We start from the raw sequence: 23,817 nt of genomic DNA on the forward strand, positions 1-23,817 counted from the left end.
TTGTCAAACTACTGTGTTTTCTCTTTTTAAATCATAATGACAACCCAAAACATCCAAATGACCCTGATGAAAAATGTACTTACTGTGGTGATTTTGGCCTGATAACAAGCACAGAAGTTGACACAAATGGGTTTGAATGGTTTCTAACGGTAACATCCTCACCTATGATGACCTGTTTGCTTGTAATCAGTATGTGCATAAAAGCTGAGTGAGTTTCTGGTATCCAGACAGACTCTTGCATCTTTCATCCAGCCACTGACGTTTCTAGATTGTGAGTGATGGGTAAAGCAAAGAGTTATCAACGGATCTACGGGGAAAGATAGTTGAACTGTATAAAACTGGAAAGGGATACAAAAAGATATCCAAGCAATTGATAATGCTGGTCGATAGCATTCAGACTGTGATTAACAAAGGGAAATCAGGGGCTCTGTTAAAATAAAACCACGGTCAGGTAGACCAACAAAAATGTTGTCCACAACTGCCAGGAAAATTGTTAGGGATGCAAAGAAAACCCCACAAATAACATCAGCTGAACTACCGGACTCTCTGAAAACTAGCGATGTGGCTGTTTCAAGATGCACTTGAAGAAAAGTGAGCTGCATGTTCGAGTCGCCAGAAGAAAGCCATCACTGCGCAAATGTCACAAAGTATCTCACCTACAATATGCAAAACAGCACAGAGACAAGCCTCAAAACTTCTGGAACAAGGTAATTTGGAGTGATGAGACCAAAATTGAACTATTTGGCCACAACCATAATCGTTACATTTGGAGATAGGTCAGCAAGGCCTATGATGAAAGGAACACCATTCCTACTGTAGAGCAGGGAGGTGGATCGCTGATATTTTGGGGATGTGTGAGCTACAAAGGCACAGGAAACTTGGTCAAAGTTGAAGGAAAGGTGATTGCAGCACACTATCAGCAAATACTGAAGGCAAATTTGCACTCATTAGCCCGGAAGTAGCGCATGGGACGTACTTGTGATATTCCAACATGACAATGATCCAAAACACAAGGCCAAGTCAACCTGTCATTGGCTACAGCAGAACAAAGTGAAGGTTCTGGAATGGCCATCTCAGTCTCCTGATCTCATTATCATTGAGCCACTCTGGGGAGATCTCAAGCGCGCAGTTCATGCTAGACAACCCAGGAATTTACAGGAACCGGAGGCTTTTTGCCAAAAAGAGTGGGCAGCTTTACAATCTGAGAAAATAAAGAACCTCATCCACAACTGCCACAAAAGACTTCAAACTGTCATTGAAGTTAGAGGCGGCAATACACAGTATTAAGAAATGGGGTATGTGAACTTTTGATCAGGGTCATTTGGATATTTTGGGTTGTCATTATGATTTAAAAAGTTTAAGTCCTCTTTTCCTCTGAAGAGGCAATTTGCTTGTTAAAAAGAGAAAACACAGTAGTTTGACAATAAATGGCTTCACCCAACCACTAACCATGAGTGGAGAAAAAGTTGTGGTGTTATCATTCATATTCTCTGAAAAAAGGCCAAGAAAGCAAAAATTCTGCCCGGGTGTTAGGGGTCGAGTTCCCGCTTCTGCACCTCCGCTGCGGTCTCCCATTCTTGTCCGGCCGCAGTGGAGTCTGCTCAGCAAAGACGTCGGTCCCAGCGTCTTGCTCATTCTCACTGTGTTCTGAGAGTTACTGCTGCTTCTCCAGTCTCTGCCATTAAAGTCAGTGCTGGTCAGCAGCGAGCGGACTTCTCTGGGACTAAGTCCTTGTCTGCACGTACTGAGCATGCCCAGGGTAAGATCTCCCGTTGGAGATCGAGGGTCATGTGCTCAGGCTCTGCAGTACATTCCATTGGTCCTCTTGGCAGGTCTTGGAAGGGCAAAGGTGCTGTGGCCACTTCCTGTGCTGCAGCTATATAAACTGCGCATGACCGCACGGCCATGCGCTAGTATTGTCTTACAATTGTTTATGTGTGTATGTTGTGAGTGCAAGTCGTCCTTGGATACCCCTACCCTATTGAATGTCTGTTCGCGGAAGGTGTATGGTTGCTATCTAGCGCCTGACTTATCCTACAGCACTAATCACACATTACAGCGTCCAGTTGCTGTGACCGCCAGTACGGCGCCGTGCACTTCCTCTGTGCTTTCCTTACCCAAGCCTGGGTGGTTAGTGGCGTTCGTCAGTGCGGCACCGCATGCACTCTTGTGCCTTAATATTGTTGTTCAGTTTCCTTACACACCCAGTTGCGGTGTTGTGCCAGCAAGGGTCTAATCGGACTTCAATCCTAGTTGGGGTTGAGTTCGCTGACTACTTGCTCGCGCTTTAGGTGCGGTACCGCGGTCCTGTGACTCAACAGGATTGCTTCTTTCACGCTGGGTGAGGTTAACCCACGCGTGTATACTTTAGTGTACCGCCATATAGTCTGCAAATTGCTAGCAGCAGGTTTTCACCTGCACGGTGGACCCCGGACGGCGAACGCATCTATATCATCTGTCTTGGTGCGTTCCGCCAGTCCTAACAGAATACTAGCGCCAGGGTCTGGCTAGTAAAATGGCGGACGACCAGCGTTTACAGCGGTACATCCAGCAGCTGGAGGGAAGGTTGGCGGCTCTTGAGCGTACAACCTCAGCTGTGGATGTCACTGCTGTAGCTGTGCAGGCTGCAAGTGTAGCCGCAGCCAGTTTGTCCGCTGCCACCCCTGCTCCGACTTTATCCCATCTCCCGCTTCCTGACAAGTTTGCTGGCGACAGTAAACATTGTCGCGGATTCGTGAGCCAGTGCTCCATACATCTTGAGCTCCTGGCGTCACGTTTTCCTACGAAGCGGGCGAGAGTGGGATTTATCCTATCTCTCTTGTCGGGCAGGGCGTTGGAGTGGGCAACGCCACTCTGGGAGCGAGATGATCGTGTGGTACAGAGTGCTCCTCTCTTTTTGGACACTCTGAAGCAGGTCTTTTTAGGGCCTCGGGTTACCCACGACACCGCACTCCAATTGTTGTCTATTACACAGGGTACGTCCGTGGTCAGCCAGTTTGCCATCCAGTTCCGGACTCTAGCTTCAGAGTTAGAGTGGCCAGACAAAGTTCTTATTCCGGTGATCTGGAGGGGACTGGCAGACCATGTGAAGGACGCCTTGGCCACTAGGGAGATACCGGCCACACTGGAGGAACTTATTTCTGTGTCTACCCGCATCGACCTCCGTTTTCACGAGCGGAGGTTGGAGCGGACCCAGTGTAGGCAGAGGTTTCGGCTGGCTCCAACTTTCGGTAGACCTCTGGAATCCCCTGTCTTGGCGTCAGATTCCCATGAGGCCATGGAGGTTTCTCGAGCGGGACCTAAATCTCTAGCCGCTCGAGTACCCGTGGTTTGTAATAACTGTCAACAACATGGACACTACGCCAATAAATGTCCGCGGCGGTCGGGAAACGATCGCGTCTAGTAACCATTGGGGGAGGTTCACTAGACACAGCAGCATTCTCCTCCAAACTGTCCTTTAAAGGGACAATCCTGTTAGGCTCCTCCACTCTAACAGTCGAGCTTTGTGTGGATTCAGGAGCAGAGGGAAACTTCATGTCCTCTGCTTTTGGTACACGTCATGCTATACCACTAGTCATGCTCGCCAAACCAATAACGGTTAGAGTTGTGAATGGGGCGACATTCCCACTGCAAATCACACACCAGACAGTTCCGTTCTCGCTGTTCATATCTCCTTCCCACCAGGAGATTATTTCCCTTCTTGTCCTTCCTGAGGGAATGGATGAGATTTTGCTGGGAATACCCTGGCTCCGTTTCCACTCCCCACATATTGAGTGGTCCTCAGGGAGAATATTGGGTTGGAGTAAGTCTTGTTTGGGCAGGTGTGGGAGTGAGTGTGTACAGGTCTCTACTACCGAGGTACCCGCAGATCTTTCATCACTTCCCAGGTATTATTGGTGTTATGCAGACGTGTTCTCTAAAAAGGCTGCTGAGACTCTACCGCCCCATCGCCCTTACGACTGTCCTATCGACCTCTTGCCTGGAGCCGAACCTCCTCGGGGAAGGGTATATCCCCTCTCTCTCCCTGAGACGGAGGCTATGTCTCAATACATTCAGGAGAATTTGGCAAGAGGGTTTATAAGGAAGTCAGTGTCTCCGGCAGGGGCGGGATTCTTCTTCGTGCAAAAGAAGAACGGGGAGTTACGTCCTTGCATCGATTACAGGGGTCTCAATGCTATCACTATTAAGAACAAATACCCGTTGCCCCTGATATCGGAGCTTTTTGACAGATTAAGGGGAGCTAAAATATTCACCAAATTAGATCTGCGGGGTGCCTACAATTTGATTCGCATCCGTGAGGGGGACGAGTGGAAAACGGCTTTCAATACCAGGGATGGGCACTATGAGTACCTGGTGATGCCTTTCGGGCTCTGTAATGCCCCAGCCGTTTTTCAGGACTTTGTCAACGATATCTTCCGGGATATGCTTTCTACTTCGGTCGTAGTCTATCTGGATGATATTCTCATCTTCTCTCCAGATATTGACTCCCACCGGAGAGATGTTGGCAGAGTCTTCGAACTCTTACGGGCGAATTCCTTATATGCAATGTTGGAGAAGTGTGTGTTTGAACAGGAGTCCTTGCCTTTCCTGGGCTATATCATCTCGGCCCAGGGATTGGCTATGGATCCTGCCAAACTACAAGCAGTGATGGACTGGCAGGAACCCCATTCTCTTAAAGCGGTGCAGCGCTTTATGGGGTTCATAAATTACTATCGCCAGTTCATTCCCCACTTCTCAACTTTGGTAGCTCCCTTGGTATCCCTCACCAAGAAGGGAGCGAATCCCAAATCGTGGTCCGGAGGGGTCTCCAAGGCCTTCACTTCTATAAAGTCCCATTTTGCTAGCGCTCCCATCTTACATCATCCCGATGTGGGTAAGCTGTTGTGAATTCTGTGGCTGAATTCACTCCTGTGGTCACAAGTGGTATTGCAGCCTCTGGGCTTCCTCCCTCAGGTGTTTTGGTGAGCTCGTTGGCTGCCTTGCTATTTAACTCCACCTGAGTCTGTCTTCCTTGCTCCTTGTCAATGTTCCAGTGTTGGATCTGAGCTACTGCATCTTTCCTGTGGCCTGCTGCTCTGCTAGATAAGTGTTACTTTGTTTTTGTTTCCGTTTTTTCTGTCCAGCTGTGCTTCTCTTTTGCTGGAAGCTCTGAGACGCAAAGGGTGCACCGCCGTGCCGTTAGTTCGGCACGGTGGGTCTTTTTGCCCCCCTTTGCGTGGTTCTGCTTTAGGGTTTTTTGTAGACTGCATAGTTCTCTTTGCTATCCTCGCTCTGTCTAGAATATCGGGCCTCACTTTGCTGAATCTATTTCATTCCTACGTTTTGTCTTTTCATCTTGCTAACAGTCATTATATGTGGGGGGCTGCCTATTCCTTTGGGGTATTTCTCTGAGGCAAGTCAGGCTTGTATTTCTATCTTCAGGCTAGTCAGCTCCTCAGGCAGTGCCGAGTTGCATAGGTAGTGTTAGGCGCAATCCACTGCTGCTTTTAGTTGTGTGAGGATAGGTTCAGGTATTGCAGTCTGCAGAGATTCCACGTCTCAGAGCTTGTTCTATTGTTTTTGGGTTATTGCCATATCACTGTATGTGCACTGATTACTGCACACTGTGTTGCCTGATAGCACAGCATAACAGTAAGCCATTCCTTTTGGAAGTGGATGCCTCATCCGTTGGTGCTGGAGCAGTCCTCTATCAAAAGGATGCTCAGGGTCGGAAGCACCCATGCTTCTTTTTCTCAAAGACCTTCACACCAGCGGAGAGAAATTACTCCATCGGGGATAGAGAGTTGCTGGCAATGAAGTTGGCCTTTTCGGAGTGGAGACATCTCTTGGAGGGTGCTCGGATCCCATTCCAAGTTTTCACGGATCATAAGAATTTGGTCTATTTACAAACAGCCCAGCGGCTGAATTCTCGTCAGGCCAGATGGTCCTTGTTTTCTCCCGGTTCCACTTTACCCTACATTATCTCGCCGGGGAGAAGAACATTCGTGCTGACGCTCTCTCTCGCTCCTTCGTGTCAGCTGAGGAGGAGGAGGATGAGCCTCGGCTCATTGTCCCTTCGGAGAGTCTGAGAACTGTAGCTCCGGTTTCGCTAGAGTCTGTGCCCCCGGGCAAGACTTTTGTTCCCATCAATTTGCGTCCGGAGGTTCTCTCTTGGGCTCATTCGTCCAGAGTGGGTGGACACTTTGGGGCAAAAAGGACATCTGAGTTACTGGCGAGAATGTACTGGTGGCCACATATGGTTCGTGACGTCGGAGACTACGTTCAGGCATGTGTCTCTTGTGCCAAGAATAAGTCTTCCCGACAATGGCCAGCTGGTTTGTTATACCCTCTGCCGGTGGCAGACAGGCCCTGGGAGATGGTCGGGATGGATTTTGTTGTGGGTCTGTCCAAGTCTCGTGGCTGTACCATTATTTGGGTAATCACCGACCATTTTTCTAAAATGGTGCATTTGGTGCCGCTTCCCCGGTTACCTTCTGCACGGGCCTTGGCAGCATTGTTTGTCAAACACATCTTTCGTCTTCACGGTATGCCAGACAAAATTGTCAGTGACCGAGGTCCCCAGTTTGCATCTCGGTTCTGGAGAGAGCTTTGTCGTCTTCTCAGTATCGAGTTGAATCTCTCTTCGGCTTATCATCCCGAGATGAATGGGTTGGTAGAGAGAGCCAACCAGACCTTGGTCACATATCTGCGACATTTTGTTTCTGCTAAGCAGGATGACTGGGCATCTTTGCTACCGTGGGCAGAGTTTGCTCTTAACAATGCTGTCGCTGATTCCACTGGACAGACTCCATTCCTCCTTAACTATGGTCAGCATCCGCGGGTACCTGTGCCCATGACCGTGTCTTCCGCCGATTCCAGGGTGGCAGACTGGGCTGTGGAGGCACGGGACATTTGGGATCGCACTCAGGATGCCATTCAGGCTTCCAAGGAGAGAATGAGGTCCTCCGCCGACGCACATCGGCGCCCCGCTCCAACCTTTGCTCCTGGCGACTTAGTGTGGCTCTCCGCCCGTAACATCAGGCTGCGAGTTGAGTCTACCAAGTTTGCACCTCGCTACTTAGGTCCTTTTAAGGTCCTCGAACAGGTCAATCCTGTGGTTTACCGTCTGGCCCTTCCTCCACGCCTAGGTATCACCGACACCTTTCATGTGTCCCTCCTTAAGCCCGTCTACATGTCCCAGTTTTCTGAGTCATCTACTGGGACGTCGGGTTCGTCTATGGACGATTACGAGGTGAACGCTATCTTGGGGTACAAGGTGGTTCGTGGCAAAAAATTTTATTTGGTGGACTGGAGGGGTTACGTTCCTGAGGATAGATCCTGGGAGCCTGCTGAGCACATTCAGGCTCCGCAGCTCATTGCTGCCTTCGAACGTAGCGAGGCCCAAGGAGGGGGAGGCCCTAGGAGGGGGGGTAATGTTAGGGGTCGAGTTCCCGCTTCTGCACAGGGGGAATCTCGAGCCACCTCCGCTGCGGTCTCCCATTCTTGTCTGGCCGCAGTGGAGTCTGCTCAGCAAAGACGTCGGTCCCAGCGTCTTGCTCATTCTCACTCTGTTCTGAGAGTTACTGCTGCTTCTCCAGTCTCTGCCATTAAAGTCAGTGCTGGTCAGCAGCGAGCGGACTTCTCTGGGACTAAGTCCTTGTCTGCACGTACTGAGCATGCCCAGGGTAAGATCTCCCGTTGGAGATCGAGGGTCATGTGCTCAGGCTCTGCAGTACATTCCATTGGTCCTCTTGGCAGGTCTTGGAAGGGCAAAGGTGCTGTGGCCACTTCCTGTGCTGCAGCTATATAAACTGTGCATGACCGCACGGCCATGCGCTAGTATTGTCTTACAATTGTTTATGTGTGTATGTTGTGAGTGCAAGTCGTCCTTGGATACCCCTACCCTATTGAATGTCTGTTCATGGAAGGTGTATGGTTGCTATCTAGCGCCCGACTTATCCTACAGCACTAATCACACATTACAGCGTCCAGTTGCTGTGATCGCCAGTACGGCGCCGTGCACTTCCTCTGTGCTTTCCTTACCCAAGCCTGGGTGGTTAGTGGCGTTCGTCAGTGCGGCACCGCATGCACTCTTGTGCCTTAATATTGTTGTTCAGTTTCCTTACACACCCAGTTGCGGTGTTGTGCCAGCAAGGGTCTAATCGGACTTCAATCCTAGTTGGGGTTGAGTTCGCTGACTACTTGCTCGCGCTTTAGGTGCGGTACCGCGGTCCTGTGACTCAACAGGATTGCTTCTTTCACGCTGGGTGAGGTTAACCCACGCGTGTATACTTTAGTGTACCGCCATATAGTCTGCAAATTGCTAGCAGCAGGTTTTCACCTGCACGGTGGACCCCGGACGGCGAACGCATCTATATCATCTGTCTTGGTGCGTTCTGCCAGTCCTAACACCGGGTATGTGAACTTTAGAGCACAACTGTACATGGGTTGTTTCCTGTAACAATAGGAAGCATGAGTTTAAAAAAGCCCCAGTGACCAGAGAGAAAATGGCAAGATTTGTATTTTTTATTTTTAATACAGATGGTGATATGTACAATACAGCCTTGCCAAAAATGTTTTAGATATGCATTTGACACAAAAACCTGGTTTAAACGATAGGTATTTTTATGAAGATTCTTCTTTTTAATGTGGTCACAGATACAGGGGCCTGGGAGGGAACAGGGGAGGGAGTATCCTACAGAGCCAAAAAATGTTAAGGGATAAGTTGGCAAGATATGTACTAAAGAGATAAATGTGGATATATAGGGAAGAAAAGTGGAGAGCCATTTGTGAAAGATTGTAAAACGGTGAGAATTTGCAGAAAATAAGGATTGATGGTTAACATAAAGTATGTGATGTCTTACCGTTTGCATTTATAGGGAGAACGTGGTGAACTTGGCCCTCCAGGAAGAGGGGAAAGAGGTCTCCAAGGGGTCCCAGGTGCAAAGGTATGACCTACAAGTGTACTGGGTGCTGTCAGGCAGATTAGTGCAATGTAACTTATTTGTCATTCTGATAAATCATACATTTTACCTTATTGCAGTAGGTAATAAATATTCCTTTTATTGTCTTCCCCGCCATTAATTATTTCAACAAGTAAGGTTCACTTAGGATTACACTGCTCGAAATTCCTGAGCTTTCTTGTTCTCAGATGTAATCATTGTCTGGAAGACCACATAGTTACACCTCGTGGTGTATCTCTGGACTTTCATAACATCATAAACCGGAGATATATTACGTGGCTTCCTTGGAAGGTCTGACTCCTTTTCAGTAATTACTTGTCTTATACAATATCTCTTAATTACAGTCATGAACGTGTACCGTGAACTTTCCTGACCAGTATATCACAAGTGTGTACTTTATTTTAAGATGTGTCAGGGAAAACGAGGATCTCTCTTTCAGCTTGTAAATTCTTGAATGCAGGTTTATGACTTTAATATATCTTCCCTCATTTTTCCTATTATGTAAACCTGTTATTCAGATGACTGGTAATTCAGATCTGCCTAATATAAGGCACTGTATCTCGATGTACTAAGTGCTCTGATTGCCTTGAAGTTATTGTGAGGCCATTCATTTCCAGTTCAAGAGAACCTTTGGGTATTATAGAGCATATTCAAAGCCATAAAATAGTAATCATAATCTCAGAGGTAAAAATAATTGTAAAGCTTGCAGAATAATCATGTTAATCACATGCTATTCATGAACAGCTTAGCCAGCACCACGTGCTCTGACTTGAGTATGACGTGGCTTTGGCCATGTTGGTATGAGGCCATGGCTGTTATCTGTAATATGCATGCATTATATATACCTGCTTGGGCAACTGTAGTGTAAAATCTCATAGGCTTAGGTTAAGAAGGTCCAAATGGCCCACCACAAAATGGCCTAAACTTGTTCCTTGACACCATATGTACTATATCCAGGGGGTATAATTATGTATATTTAGCCAATAAGCACATTCTTGATTGCTTAAAATGCATTTTTAATTATTATTATTTATTTATATAGCACCATAGATTCCATGGTGCTGTACATGAGAAGGAGTTACATACAAATTACAAATATCACTTACAGTAAGCAAACTAACAATGGCAAACTAATACAGAGGGGCAAGGACCCTGCCCTTGCGGGCTTACAATCTACAGGATGGTGGGGAAGGAGACAATAGGTTGAAGGTTGCAGCAGCTTCGGTGTTGGTGAGGCGGTAGCTCTAGTAGTGGTAAGGATGCAGTGGGGTCAGTGCAGGCTGTAAGCTTTCCTGAAGAGGTAGGTGTTCAGGTTCCGTCTGAAGGATCCGAATGTGGTTGATAGTCGGACGTGTTGGGGCAAAGAATTCCAGAGGATGGGGGATATTCGGGAGAAGTCTTGGAGGCGGTTGGGTGAGGAGCGAATAAGTGTTTTAGGAGAGAAGGAGGTCTTGGGAGGACCGGAGATTACATGAGGGAAGATATCGGGAGATTAGTTCAGAGATGATGAGTTCAGATTTGTCCACATTGAGTTTGAGGAAGCGAGAGGAGAAGAACGAGGATATGGCTGATAGACACTCCGCGATTCTGGACAGCAGAGCGGTGACGTCTGAGCCAGATAGGTAGATTTGTGTGTCATCAGCATATAGATGGTACTGGAAGCCATAGGACTTTGAGTTGTCCCAGGCCAAGTGTATAGATTAAGAAGAGTAGGGGTCCTAGAACAGAGCCTTGGGTGGGATGAGAAGGTAGTATGGGAGTCGGAGACGCTGAATGTGCGATTAGAAAGGTATGAGGAGATCCAGGATATGGTGAGGTCTTTCATGCCAAAGGAGGAGAGGATCTGTAGTAGAAGGCAGTGGTCAACTGTGTCGAAAGCAGAGGACAGGTCTAGGATGAGGAGTATAGAGTATTGTCCGTTAGCTTTGGCTGTAAGTAGGTCGTTGGTAATTTTGGTCAGGGCAGTGTCAGTTGAGTGATGGGGGCAGAAACTAGATTGTAGATTGTCAAAGAGCAAGTTAGATGAGAGGTAGGAGGAAAGTTCAGCGTGGACATGCTGCTCCAGGAGTATGGAAGCGAATGGGAGCAGCGATATTGGGCGATAGCTGGACATAGCAGAAGTTTTTTAAGAACCTCATTCTGGTCTCATAAATTTACATTGAGTTGTAACTTCAGGCTCACTGGAGCAATAAGTCAGGTCACAACCTGTAGAAGACAACCGGAGCGACGCTGATAACAGAAGAAGACATCTGCTGTTATGTATATTACAAGGGGCAAGGAACTTAGTGATTTGAGATGGAATTTTAAAGCACCACTCCAGCATTTTTTTTTATTTTCTGGAGTGGTGTCACTAATCTAACAGTCTTCATGACACCGAACATGACAGAGCCCATACGACCATACTGTAACTCTGTCATTTTACAAAACTTTCACCATTCTTCTGTTTATCTCTTTTCTTATCTCAAGCAGTTTTAATATCATCTAGTTTTATATATGTTAAGGCATTAAAAATGTAGAGATCATTCACTGGGGACCCAAAATGTAGATAATATTCAAAATAGTCTCATCATTGTAAAAGTGCTGGAGAATAAAAGGTGAAAGTGTCATTAATCCGAGGAGAGGAAGTAAGGTAATTGAGATTCTAGAAGCCCATTATATTTTGCTGAATTTATGGAGGTGCAATTATATCTCACTGGGCAGCCACTTTGACCTCACACTTGGCCATTGAGAACTCTATGACTGTCTTCTAATCCACAGTTCTCATTGCATGACAGGTTCATTACCTATACATGTATGGGTTATGCCAATTGTAACTCTTCACCTCTGACTTACGACTAGGTATATACAGACAGATGAGGTTCCTGCCACACCTTTAACCTTTTCTAGCATGTTCCACTGTTGGACTGTATTTCTCATATCTATAACTAGTTTATTCCTCTATAACTATTATAATCTCAGTCGATCCTTGCTTTTCTGAATTTTGCATGCTCCAGGGAGAAACTGGTGAACCTGGAAATAGAGGCCCAAAAGGGTCAAAGGTCAGTAATTTTTTTTTGTGTGAGAGTTTTTGTGTAACACATAACAGAATAACTGTGTGTTTGTTTAATGGAATTACATAGTGGATGCTTTCCTGAAACGGAAAGTACTTGCAAGCAGCATAATACAAAGAATAGCAGGTTTACCCAGAATCCTTTGCAGTAGGCGGAGCTATGCAAATCATCTCTTTCCACCCCAGTCTAATCCACAGCGCTTGGAATCGCCAAGCGTGCAATGCTGCGGATTAGTTTCTAAATTTACAGAGCCAACCAATTCCTACCTGTGGACACGTGTTTTGGGCTTTAGGCCCTCATCAGCACAGGGCTGGAATTGGTTGGCTGTATGGAGTGGGGCTCGGTGAGCAAGCGATACATACATGCTAGCCACCAAGCGCTGTGGATGAGACTGGGGTGGAAAGAGATGATTTGCATAGCTCCGCCTACTGCAAAGGATTCTGGGTAAACCTGCTATTCTTTGTATTATGCTGCTTGCAAGTACTTTCCGTCTCAGGAAAGCATCCACTATGTATTTCCTTTAAGTAGAGGGCTTTTCGGTCTCTTTCGTCCCGCTACATTTAGCCCAACTTGGGTCTCTCCCTAAGGTGGCTAGCATGTATGTATTGTTTAATGGAATGAAATTAACAACCTGAATTGAACATGGTTTAGTCTCTTCTGTATATTTCAATCCTTTACTATGGCTCCATCTAGTGGCATGAGCATGAAATGCATTTAGTGAATTAATTTTTTAGGATTTTTCTGTCTAAAATATTTTTTACAATGAAGAAAAAAAATAAGTTTAGAAACAGTTATCAAGAGTAAAACATGTTATTCTTGAGGGATACATAAAGGCAGTTACATCAGTATTTCCCGGCACCAATATTAGTGGTTACTCTAAATTCATGAGACGTGTAATAATGTGTGATTATTGGTCACTTAAAAAAAGCCCAGATATAGATTAAATAGATTTATGTTCTGCAAATCAAATATAACCTTTATGAGAAACAATACCTCTTGTTTGTAGAAGAACAAATTGTGTAAAAATCAATAACATATGATGGGTGCATTTCATCACCTGGAGTTTTTATAGAAAATGAATTTTACCTTGTTTTTACAAACTAAATTGACTGAGCTACAGTTAGGTCCATATATATTTGGACAGAGACAACATTTTTCTCATTTTAGTTACAGACATTACCACAATGAATTTTAAACAAAACAATTCAGATGCAGTTGAAGTTCAGACTTTCAGCTTTCATTTGAGGGTATCCACGTTAAAATTGGATGAAGGGTTTAGGAGTTTCAGCTCCTTAATATGTGCCACCCTGTTTTTAAAGGGACCAAAAGTAATTGGACAATTGACTCCAAGGCTATTTCATGGACAGGTGTGGGCAATCCCTTCATTATGTCATTCTCAATTAAGCAGATAAAGGGCCTGGAGTTGATTTGAGGTGTGGTGCTTGCATTTGGAATGTTTTGCTGTGAAGTAAACATGCGGTCAAAGGAGCTCTCCATGCAGGTGAAACAAGCCATCCTTAAGCTGCGAAAACAGAAAAAACTCATCCGAGAAATTGCTACAATATTAGAAGTGGCAAAATCTACAGTTTGGTACATCCTGAGAAAGAAAGAAAGCACTGGTGTACTGATAAATGCAAAAAGACCTGGGCGCCCACGGAAGACAACAGTGGGGGATGCTCGCAGAATAATCTCCATGGTGAACAGAAACCCCTTCACAACAGCCAACCAGGTGAACAACACTCTCCAGGAGGTCGGCGCATCAATATCCAAATCTACCATAAAGACAAGACTGCATGAAAGTAAATACAGAGGGTTCACTGCACGGTGCAGGCCACTCATAAGCATCAAGAATAAAAAGGCTAGACTGGACTTTGCTAAAAACATCTAACAAATCCAGCACAGTTCTGGAAGAACATTCTTTGGACAGATGAAACCAAGATCAACCTCTACCAGAATGATGGAAAGAGAAAAGTATGGCAAAGGCGTGGTACAGCTCATGATCCAAAGCATACCACATCATCTGTAAAACACGGCGGAGGCAGTGTGATGGCTTGGGCATGCATGGCTGCCAGTGGCACTGGGTCACTAGTGTTTATTGATGATGTGACACAGGACAGAAGCAGCCGAATGAATTCTGAGGTATTCAGAGCCATACTGTGTGCTCAGATCCAGCCAAATGCAGACAAACTAATTGTCCATCTCTAGTATTAAACGACGACCAATGACCCAAAACATAAAGCCAAAGCAACCCAGGAGTTTTTTAAAGCAAAGAAGTGGAATATTCTTGAATGGCCAAGTCAGTCACCTGATCTCAACCCAGTTGAGCATGCATTTTACTTGTTAAAGACTAAACTCCAGACAGAAAGGCCCACAAACAAACAGCAACTGAAAACCTCCGCAGTGAAGGCCTGGCAGAGCATCAAAAAGGAGCAAACACAGCGTCTGGTGATGTCCATGAGTTCAAGACTTCAGGCAGTCATTGCCAACAAAGGGTTTTCAACCAAGTACTAAAAATGAACATTTTATTTACAATTATTGAATCTGTCCAATTACTTTTGGTCCCTTTAAAAACAGGGTGGCACATGTTAAGGAGCTGAAACTCCTAAAACCCTCATCCAATTTTAATGTGGATACCCTCAAATGAAAGCTGAAAGTCTGAACTTCAACTGCATCTGAATTGTTTTGTTTAAAATTCATTGTGGTAATGTCTATAACCAAAATTAGAAAAATGTTGTCTTTGTCCAAATATATATGGACCTAACTGTATATACTTAGAAATGAAAACTGAATTATTTGCAGAGCAATGTTCTGGTGTGCTATGTGCTACTGTTTGCTACATACTTAGAAATCCAAACAGAAGAAAATAAAAGGATGCTATGTTAAAATTGTCTCATGTCCATAAAAATATAATTATTTGTTTTCAATATTCACATAAAATTATGTATATGTATAGATTATCACATAATATTAATAAGGTTCAAAACCCACGCATCTACAATGTGATAATACCCATCGGTGTCACGCCAAGATAACGTGCCGAACATCCCTAAAATCTAAATCCAGAACACATATAAGGCACGATTCATCAAAGCTTTCTAACCAGAATTCTGGCTTACAAGCTTTAAAAAGTCATAAGGTTTAGCAATTATTGGCATCTTCATGCCAGTTTCTCCCAGCTCCTCCAAAATGGCAAATTCATGACGAGTGACAATTCTCAGTCCAGCAGAGGCTGAAGTAGGATGTGTGATGAGGCGCACACAGAGCTGTACGCTGCTCGCCCAATGCTCCTGATCAGGGCCGGACTGGGACTAAAATTCAGCCCTGGCATTTGAAGTTACACAGGCCCACTTGTCACATGGTGACTGTATAATATCTTTGTACACTTGTAGGCAGGGCCGGTTTTAGGCAAAGTGGAGCCCTACGCCTAGGAAAAGTTTAAAATGGGGCCCCAAATGCTAACATATTGCACATCACACAAAAGCATTTTGGTTGTATTTACATGCGCTGATCTCAGGACGCTAAATGAGTTTGATCGCCAATACTGAAGTTGTTCAACACTTGTTTCCCAGCCTCTTTCCACCAGCTGAGGAATAATGATGGGACCGAACGATCACTAACAGATCACTAACCGATCCCCATACAGTATCATGTTATCAGCAGAACATCTACAGTTTACAGCGGCGATGTGCTGCTGAGAACAATGATTTTTGTTCTAGCAAAAACAATCTGAATATGTAGCATTTTACTTGTTTAGTAAAATACACCCCATAGTCCTCCATATATTATAATGTGCACCACAGTCCTACATATAGTATAATACACTCCCTATAGTACTCCATATATTAAAATGCACTGCTCAGTTCTCCATATAGCATAATACACTCCTCATAGTGCTCCATATAGTATAATGCACCGCCATAGTCATCCATGTAGTACAATTCACTTCCCATAGTATAATGCACCCCATAGTTCTTCATATAGTATAACATATTCCCCATAGTCCTCAATACAGTATAATGCAGCCCACATATCGTATAATGCAGCCACCACCCTACAGAATATAATGTAGCCACCCCAGAGTATAATGCAGCCACCCCATAGAATATAATGCAGCCCCCCTCATAGTTTAATGCAGCCCCCTCATAGAGTATGATGCAATCACCCCTCAAAGAATATAAATATAATACAGCCCCCATAGAGTATAATGTAGCCCTGAATAGAATATAATACAGGCCACCTCCCAACAGAATATAATACAGCCCCATCAAAGAGTATGATGCAATCATCCCTCATAAAATCTAATACAGCCCCCCACAGAATATAATACACCCCACCTCCCCATAATATGTAATGTACCCCCATAGAATATAATGCAGCCCCCCATAGTATATAACACAGCCTCACCATAGAATATAATATACCCCCCATAGTATATAACACAGCCTCCCCCATAGAATATAACATACCCCCACAATAGTATATAACACAGCCACATAGTATATAACACGGCCTCCCCCATAGAATATAATATCCCCCCATAGTATATAGCAAAGCCCGCATAGTATATAGCACAACCCGCATAGCAGATAACACAGCCCACGTAGTAGTATACAGCACAGCCCACACAGTAGTATACAGCATAGCCCACGTAGCAGTATATAGCACAGCCCACGTAGCAGTATACAGCACAGCCCACGTAGCAGCATACAGCACAGCCCACGTAGCAGTATACAGCACAGCCCACGTAGCAGTATACAGCATAGCCCATGTAGCAGTATACAGCACAGCCCACATAGCAGTATACAGCACACCCACGTAGCAGTATACAGCACAGCCCACGTAGTAGTATACAGCACAGCCCATGTAGCAGTATACAGCACAGCCCATGTAGCAGTATACAGCACAGCCCACGTAGCAGTATACAGCACACCCACATAGCAGTATACAGCACAGCCCACGTAGCAGTATACAGCACACCCATGTAGCAGTATACAGCACAGCCCACGTAGTAGTATACAGCACAGCCCACTTAGCAGTATACAGCACAGCCCACATAGTAGTATACAGCACAGCCCGCATCTCTCCTCCCCCCCGAGAATAGCCCCACAGTCCAGTAAAAAAACAAAAAACACACTCCTCACCTCTCCTCGTGCCCGCGTTACTCCCTGCTCCTGTCGCGGCTGCCGCTGCACTGCCTGGCACACAGTGAGTGCACGCGCACCCGCAATGTCAGAGGCAGAGCAGAGAATGATGGGAGAGTGAGTGTCGGTAGACACTGTCTCCTCCATCATTGCATTCAACTATACCGGCGTCATAGACGCCGGTATAGTTGAATGCGGCAGCGGCGCTGGTGGGGGGGTGAGTCAGCGTGCAGCGGCCTACTACTGGCACTGGCCTTTCCTGCATTTGCCAGAAGTGCCCGATAGCCAGTCCAGCCCTGCTCTTGATTCATGAAAAGTCATATGTCGCTTCATGAATCAGGAGCGTCTGAGTCCAGCGTGCACCCTCACAACCGGTCTCAATGAATCAAGCCCATATAGTCCAATTATCAGATACACCGGACAAAGAAGCACTAATATACAAGCACAGAAAGTGATGAGACTATATACTTATCATTGCAGTTTCCAAAATAGTGACCGGTACACAAAAATAAAATGAACTAGATACCTGAATGAAGATATATCTATATGAACAAAGCACAAGTAATCCTTGAAAAAGTGCAATCCAAGAATGCTGAAAAAAAAATAATGCTATTAATCAGGAATTGTGTCCCAGATGAGTCGTAATTGCTGCTCGGCACAGATCCATCCCATTAGGTTCCTGTATCCTCTTAATAATATAAATCTTGCAGAGTTTAATTCAACAGAACATATGTTCATCAAAGCATTTGGTTTAGTGATGAGATTTTACATATTTTGAAGGATTAGTATATTTCTGAAAGGCCCAGAGTAAGTACAATACCATGAATTAATGTGACTGTCATGGAAGTTTACACACAAGCTCACAGCACAATAGCTAGTTGTCTGACTAGCTCACACATCCACAGCCATAATGCCCATAGCTCCTCACCGTCTTTGTTCAATAAGTTCATAGTTATAGGGAACTGAACAGTATTGCTGGCGCACCACAATATATAAACTCACTGGTCCAAAAATGGGGGGGGGGGGTGCAAGAAAGTGGCTAACAACAATGGTAAGAGCAACAAGAAAAAGAAGCCACTATATAAACTGCACACCACCAATCAATAGCGTGAAAAAAGGAACAGCTTTATTGGTAACAACATATTAAAAACAATTAAAACCATCATAAGAAAAACCTCCCCCCATAGGCCCTGTTCATGATCCATACAATATAAATGACACGAATAGCACATATGGCACTGCATGTAGATACTATCAAAGGTACAGTACACTGTCATGCAATATAAAGCACACATGCAGTATGCAAAAAGTATATTGAGCCTAAGGATAGAAAGAGGACAAAGGCAAAACCCTTAATAGGGTGCTAGTGCATAAAAAATAATGCCATCTGCAAAAATACCATCCTGAATGTAGTGAGGCAACAACCACAATACGCAGTATGTAGATACAACCTGGCACAAGTGGCCAAAAGTGCTCCACAAACAGAGTACCTGAAATAAACCCAATAGTCACCTATAATAGGAAGGGTAACACACGCTGCCAAAATAGAGAGCAGGACCAGATGGTGGGAGAACCCAACGCGTATCGCGGTCTAAGAACCGCTTCGTCAGACCATCTGGTCCTGCTCTCTATTTTGGCAGCGTGTGTTACCCTTCCTATTATAGGTGACTATTGGGTTTATTTCAGGTACTCTGTTTGTGGAGCACTTTTGGCCACTTGTGCCAGGTTGTATCTTCATACTGCGTATTGTGGTTGTTGCCTCACTACATTCAGGATGGTATTTTTTCAGATGGCATTATTTTTTATGCACTAGCACCCTATTAAGGGTTTTGCCTTTGTCCTCTTTCTATCCTTAGGCTCAATATACTTTTTGCATACTGCATGTGTGCTTTATATTGCATGACAGTGTACTGTACCTTTGATAGTATCTACATGCAGTGCCATATGTGCTATTTGTGTCATTTATATTGCATGGATCATGAACAGGGCCTATGGGGGGAGGTTTTTCTTATGATGGTTTTAATTGTTTTTAATATGTTGTTACCAATAAAGTTGTTCCTTTTTTCACCCTATTGATTGGTGGTGTGCAGTTTATATAGTGGCTTCTTTTTCTTGTTGCTCTTTTCATAGTTATAGGCTCACAGCTATACAGCATTATCATCTTGCAACTTCAGAGCTACATAGATTTATTGTGCCACAAGTTCGTAGCGCCACAGATGTATTATATGCCAAGGTCATTGCTTAACAGCTACATCATTCCACCAGTTCAGATCTCCACAGTTTCATTTTCCCACAAATTCAGAGTTCATTTCATCATTATCCTACAAGTTCAGAGCTCCCGGGAATTTTTTATCCCACAAGTTCAGAGTTCTTGGGATTTTACCACCTACATTTTCAGAGCACCTCAGCTCCTTTATCTCACAAGTTTACTTGTGCACAACTTCATGGACCCACAAATAGAGATACCCAATGCTTAAACATCCCACAAGTTCAAGGCTCCACAACTTTATTATCCCGTAAAATGAGCAGGCTTTTATTTCCCACAAGTCCACAGCTCTGCATCTTCATTGGACTACAAGTTCACAGCTCCACATCTTCATTGTCTCACAAATTCAGAGCCCCGCAGCTTAAATATCCCACAAGTCCAGAGCTCCACAACTTTATTATCTCATAAATTCAGAGTTCCTAGGCTTTATTGTCTCACAAGTCCACAGCTTTAAATCTTCATTGTACTACAAGGTCATAGCTCCACAGCTTCATTATCTCAGAAATCCAGAGCCCCGCAGCTTACATATCCCACAAGTTCAGAACTCCACAACTTTATCTCATAAATTCAGAGTTCATAGACTTTATTGTCTCACAAGTTTACAGGTTTACATCTTCATTGTGCTACAAGTTCACAGCTCCATAGCTTTCGTGTCCCCCATGGGTGCAGCTCCTCAGCTTCATTTTAAAATAGATTACCCAATTTCAACCAGTTACTCTTTACTGAAATGAGAATGTTATGTTGGCTTTGGTGCAGCAAGTGACAGTAGAGCACAAATCAAGAGTGACACAGGTGGCCCGGGATTTTAACAGGAACTCCACTCAGAGACACTGACTCATCTCCACAGCATCTTCTCTGTCTGTATCAGCTGTTCCTAGGATTAGGACATGAAGCCACCACTTCAGCTATGTTCACACGCCAAACAGATGCTTAATCCATGATTAGGTGGCAATGCAATTCATTAGGTTTATTTGTGTGGATCAGAAGCGTTCATTTTCTCTAACCTATAGCATGAAAATATTTAAGTAATTGGGCCCTTGACTTGTATTAGTTGTTTTTGCTAAATTGTATATTCTGTAATTTCAGGGAGAATCTGGAAGCAGGGGAGATGCAGGTCCTATCGGTCCCAGGGTAAGTTGACTTTTTATTGCTACATGATTTGTTTTTTTTACTGGTAACATACAGCAGTGAAGGCACAGTGTTTGTCATCCTTTGCTCTTGCACTATGTCCAGTTGGCTGGTTCCCTCTTTAAAGGGAATCTGCCAGTAGGATCAACACTCTTAAGACATCTATATAGCATGGAGGTCATAGGAAGCTGAATAAATGATATCTTAATATCTGCAATCTGATGTCTTATTCCAGAGAAATCCCTATTTTTCTTAAATGTAAATTTGTTGTTCAAAACTATGTGCCAGACACTGATCTGCATGAGAATCTACCTCCAGAGATTATTATAAGTAAAAGGGAGAGTTACCTGCAGATTCTCATGCAGACCAGTGTCCCCTCCATAGTCCTGAACAGCTCATTTACATATAACAAAAACATGGATTTCTCTGGAATAATGACATCAGATTGCAGATAGCAAGGTATCATTTTATTTACCTTCCTGTTAGCTACATGCCATATAGACAGCTTAGGCTACTTTCACACTAGCGTTGTGTGACGGACGTCGCAATGCGTCGTTTTGGAGAAAAAACGCATCCTGCAAAGTTGCCCGCAGGAAGCATTTTTTTCCATTAACGTATGGCCACACGTCGCATCCGTCATGCGACGGATGCGTCGTGCTTTGGCGGACCGTCAGCACAAAAAAGTTGCATGTAACGTTTTTTTTGTGCGTCGTGTCTGCCATTTCCGACTGCGTATGCGCGGCCGGAACTCCGCTCCCTCCTCCCCGGACCTTACAATGGAGCAGTGGATGCTTTGTAAAACTGCATCCGCTGCCCCCGTTGTTCATTTTTTTCACAGTTTGCGTTGGTACGTCGGGCCGACGCATGGCGACGGCCCCGTACCGACGCTGGTGTGAAAGTAGCCTTAGGAGGATGATTCTGCTGACACATTCCCTTTCATTTAATCTCATGATACATGTGAATTGGCGAATCCTTCTGTAGGTACACACCGACCTCAAGAAAAACAGAAAAGCCTCTTTTGTGGCTAAGCCCTTTAATAGTGGTAAAAAAAAATGCTCTTAAAGGGTTGCCCCCTTACAGAAAACGTATTTCTATAAAAAAAAAAAAAAGCATAACGAATATTGTTTGCCTTCCCCGATCCAGCCAACACTCTTCCCTGCTGCCACAGTCTGTAAGCAACAATCAGTTTGTTTTTTATGACTGCTGCAGCTTATAGAAGAAGGTTTTCTGAAAGTGGACAACCCCCCTTGGCTTATCACCTATCCACAGGGTAGGTGACAAGTGTCCACCATTGGAACCGCACCTGATCACACGAAAGGGGGTCATGTTCGAATTAAAAAGCTGACCTGCATGCGCATTGCCACTCCATTCACAGTCTATAAACTATTAGCTGAAAAATAAATACAGAGGTCCACAGACACAACGCTATAGCATATATATATATATATATATATATATATATATATATATATACAAAATGAAGCAACGTATGTGAAAAATAACCTTTTTTTCAAGATGAATAATTAGGTAAAGAGGATAGTAAAATGAAGCTTGTTTTTTTTTATATAAAACAGGGCCCCCCTGGGCAAAAGGGTGATCAAGGAGCAACGGAAATCATAGATTACAATGGAAATATTCAGGAAGCATTACAGGTAAGACACTGAACGTGCTGGGGTAATGTATGGCTATTAGGGAGTATTAGTCTGCTTTATGACTAGCAGTCAGTGGCGGTCTGGGCTTCCTGTCATAAGTAGCTTTATCGAGTGTTCATTTCAGGGGAGTTCATTTATCACGCCGACGTTCTGGCAGTCTTTAAACCATTCTTCCCTTTTACTGTCTCTTGGATTGCTGCTGGCTGGTTGTAATATAGAGATGTTCTGTGGATTATTGCCTGACATCACCTGCCGAGGACACACATGATTTATTACACGCTTGCTGGTTAGTTTGTGGAGTAACGAGTATTTTATATATGACAGTTACTGTTTTATTCAGGATCACTTGCTGGGATAGAATGGAGGCTGGAACCCATCCTGTATATCAGGATCACTAATTCTATGCTGTTTAATTATCCAATATTTGATTTAGTGGAGAAAAGCTGTGCTATGTTACTATAATAACACAATGTTATTTCTTGTCACTATGGCTTGTCATCAGAGGATTACTGCCATAACAGTTACGGTAATGAACCTGCATGGAGTGCTCATACATGTCACGTGTGGCTCAGTGCTTTGTGTTTCTGCATGCTTAGAATCTAATCACATGAAAGAATTGATCTCTATGAATCCACTACCTACTAAATACCACCATTTCTCTCCCCTGCCGCCTTCCAAGTTGTCATTAATAGAAGGACTAATAATCTAACACAAAGCATATAGTAGAGAAGGGATATAACTGATAATAACCACCGAGCTCTTTGCTAAAAACATCCATATGACTGTTAAAGTAATATTCTATAACCATAATGTAAATTGTAAAGAGTGCGTCAGGGGCCTAAAGGTATATAACCCAAGAAGACACTAATATGATATGAGTGGCAGCCATGTTTCATGTGTTCCATTGGGGCTCAGGAGTTCTAAGTTACACTTTGATAATCATAACTATAAAGAGTATGTTCTGAAATAGAAAAAAATAACACCTAATCTGAGAAAAACATCACATAGAAACAGAAACCCTGATTCCAGTGATGTATCACTTACTGGGCTACTTGCTGTAGTTTTGATAAAATCACAGTTTTATCAGCAGGTGATTATCACAAGTAATCCTGCAGCCATGCAGACCTTTAAATTTACGAGCTCTGTATAATCCCAACCCCACTACTGATTGGCAGCTTTCTTCCTATGCACAGTGTACACAAAAAGCAGCCAACCAGTGGTGTGGGCGGGGTTATACAGAGCTCAGCATTCAGAGAACTGCTAGATCTGCAGAAGATAAAATAGTGATTTTATCAAAACTGTAGCAACAGACTAGTAAGTGATACATTGCTGGAATCGGGGTCTCTGGCCCTACGTCATGCTGCTCTAAGATGGGATAGCAAAAACTCAGTTGACAGATTCCCAATGAGAATATGGATCTCTTTTGCTTTTTTAAAACAAAGCCTAAATATTTTAGAAAATTAAAATCTAACTTTTTCTTACATATATAAAAAGGACCAGTATCCTCGACATGTCTGTTTTAGAAATGAATTGGATTTCTCATGGAATGGCAATTCTAAATCATCTCTTCTTATAATCCTAAATTGGGCTGTCCCTCTGTTATTTGTCCTAAAAATGTGTAAATAAATTGGCAATTGG

The 23,817-nt window shown here is 44.1% G+C and overlaps 1 protein-coding gene across 1 annotated transcript in view; it reads left to right on the forward strand.

The window, feature by feature from the left end:
* COL25A1 (collagen type XXV alpha 1 chain) overlaps positions 1-23,817 on the forward strand; it is a 675,823-nt gene that overhangs the window by 551,693 nt on the left and 100,313 nt on the right. The window contains exons 20-24 of the mRNA XM_069743865.1: positions 8,859-8,927; positions 11,936-11,980; positions 20,486-20,530; positions 22,102-22,179; positions 22,682-22,705. Coding sequence (XP_069599966.1) covers positions 8,859-8,927; positions 11,936-11,980; positions 20,486-20,530; positions 22,102-22,179; positions 22,682-22,705 — 261 coding nt within the window. The remainder of the gene's footprint in view (positions 1-8,858; positions 8,928-11,935; positions 11,981-20,485; positions 20,531-22,101; positions 22,180-22,681; positions 22,706-23,817) is intronic.

This window comes from Ranitomeya imitator, chromosome 1 (assembly GCF_032444005.1).
Source record: "Ranitomeya imitator isolate aRanImi1 chromosome 1, aRanImi1.pri, whole genome shotgun sequence".
NCBI lineage: Eukaryota > Metazoa > Chordata > Amphibia > Anura > Dendrobatidae > Ranitomeya > Ranitomeya imitator.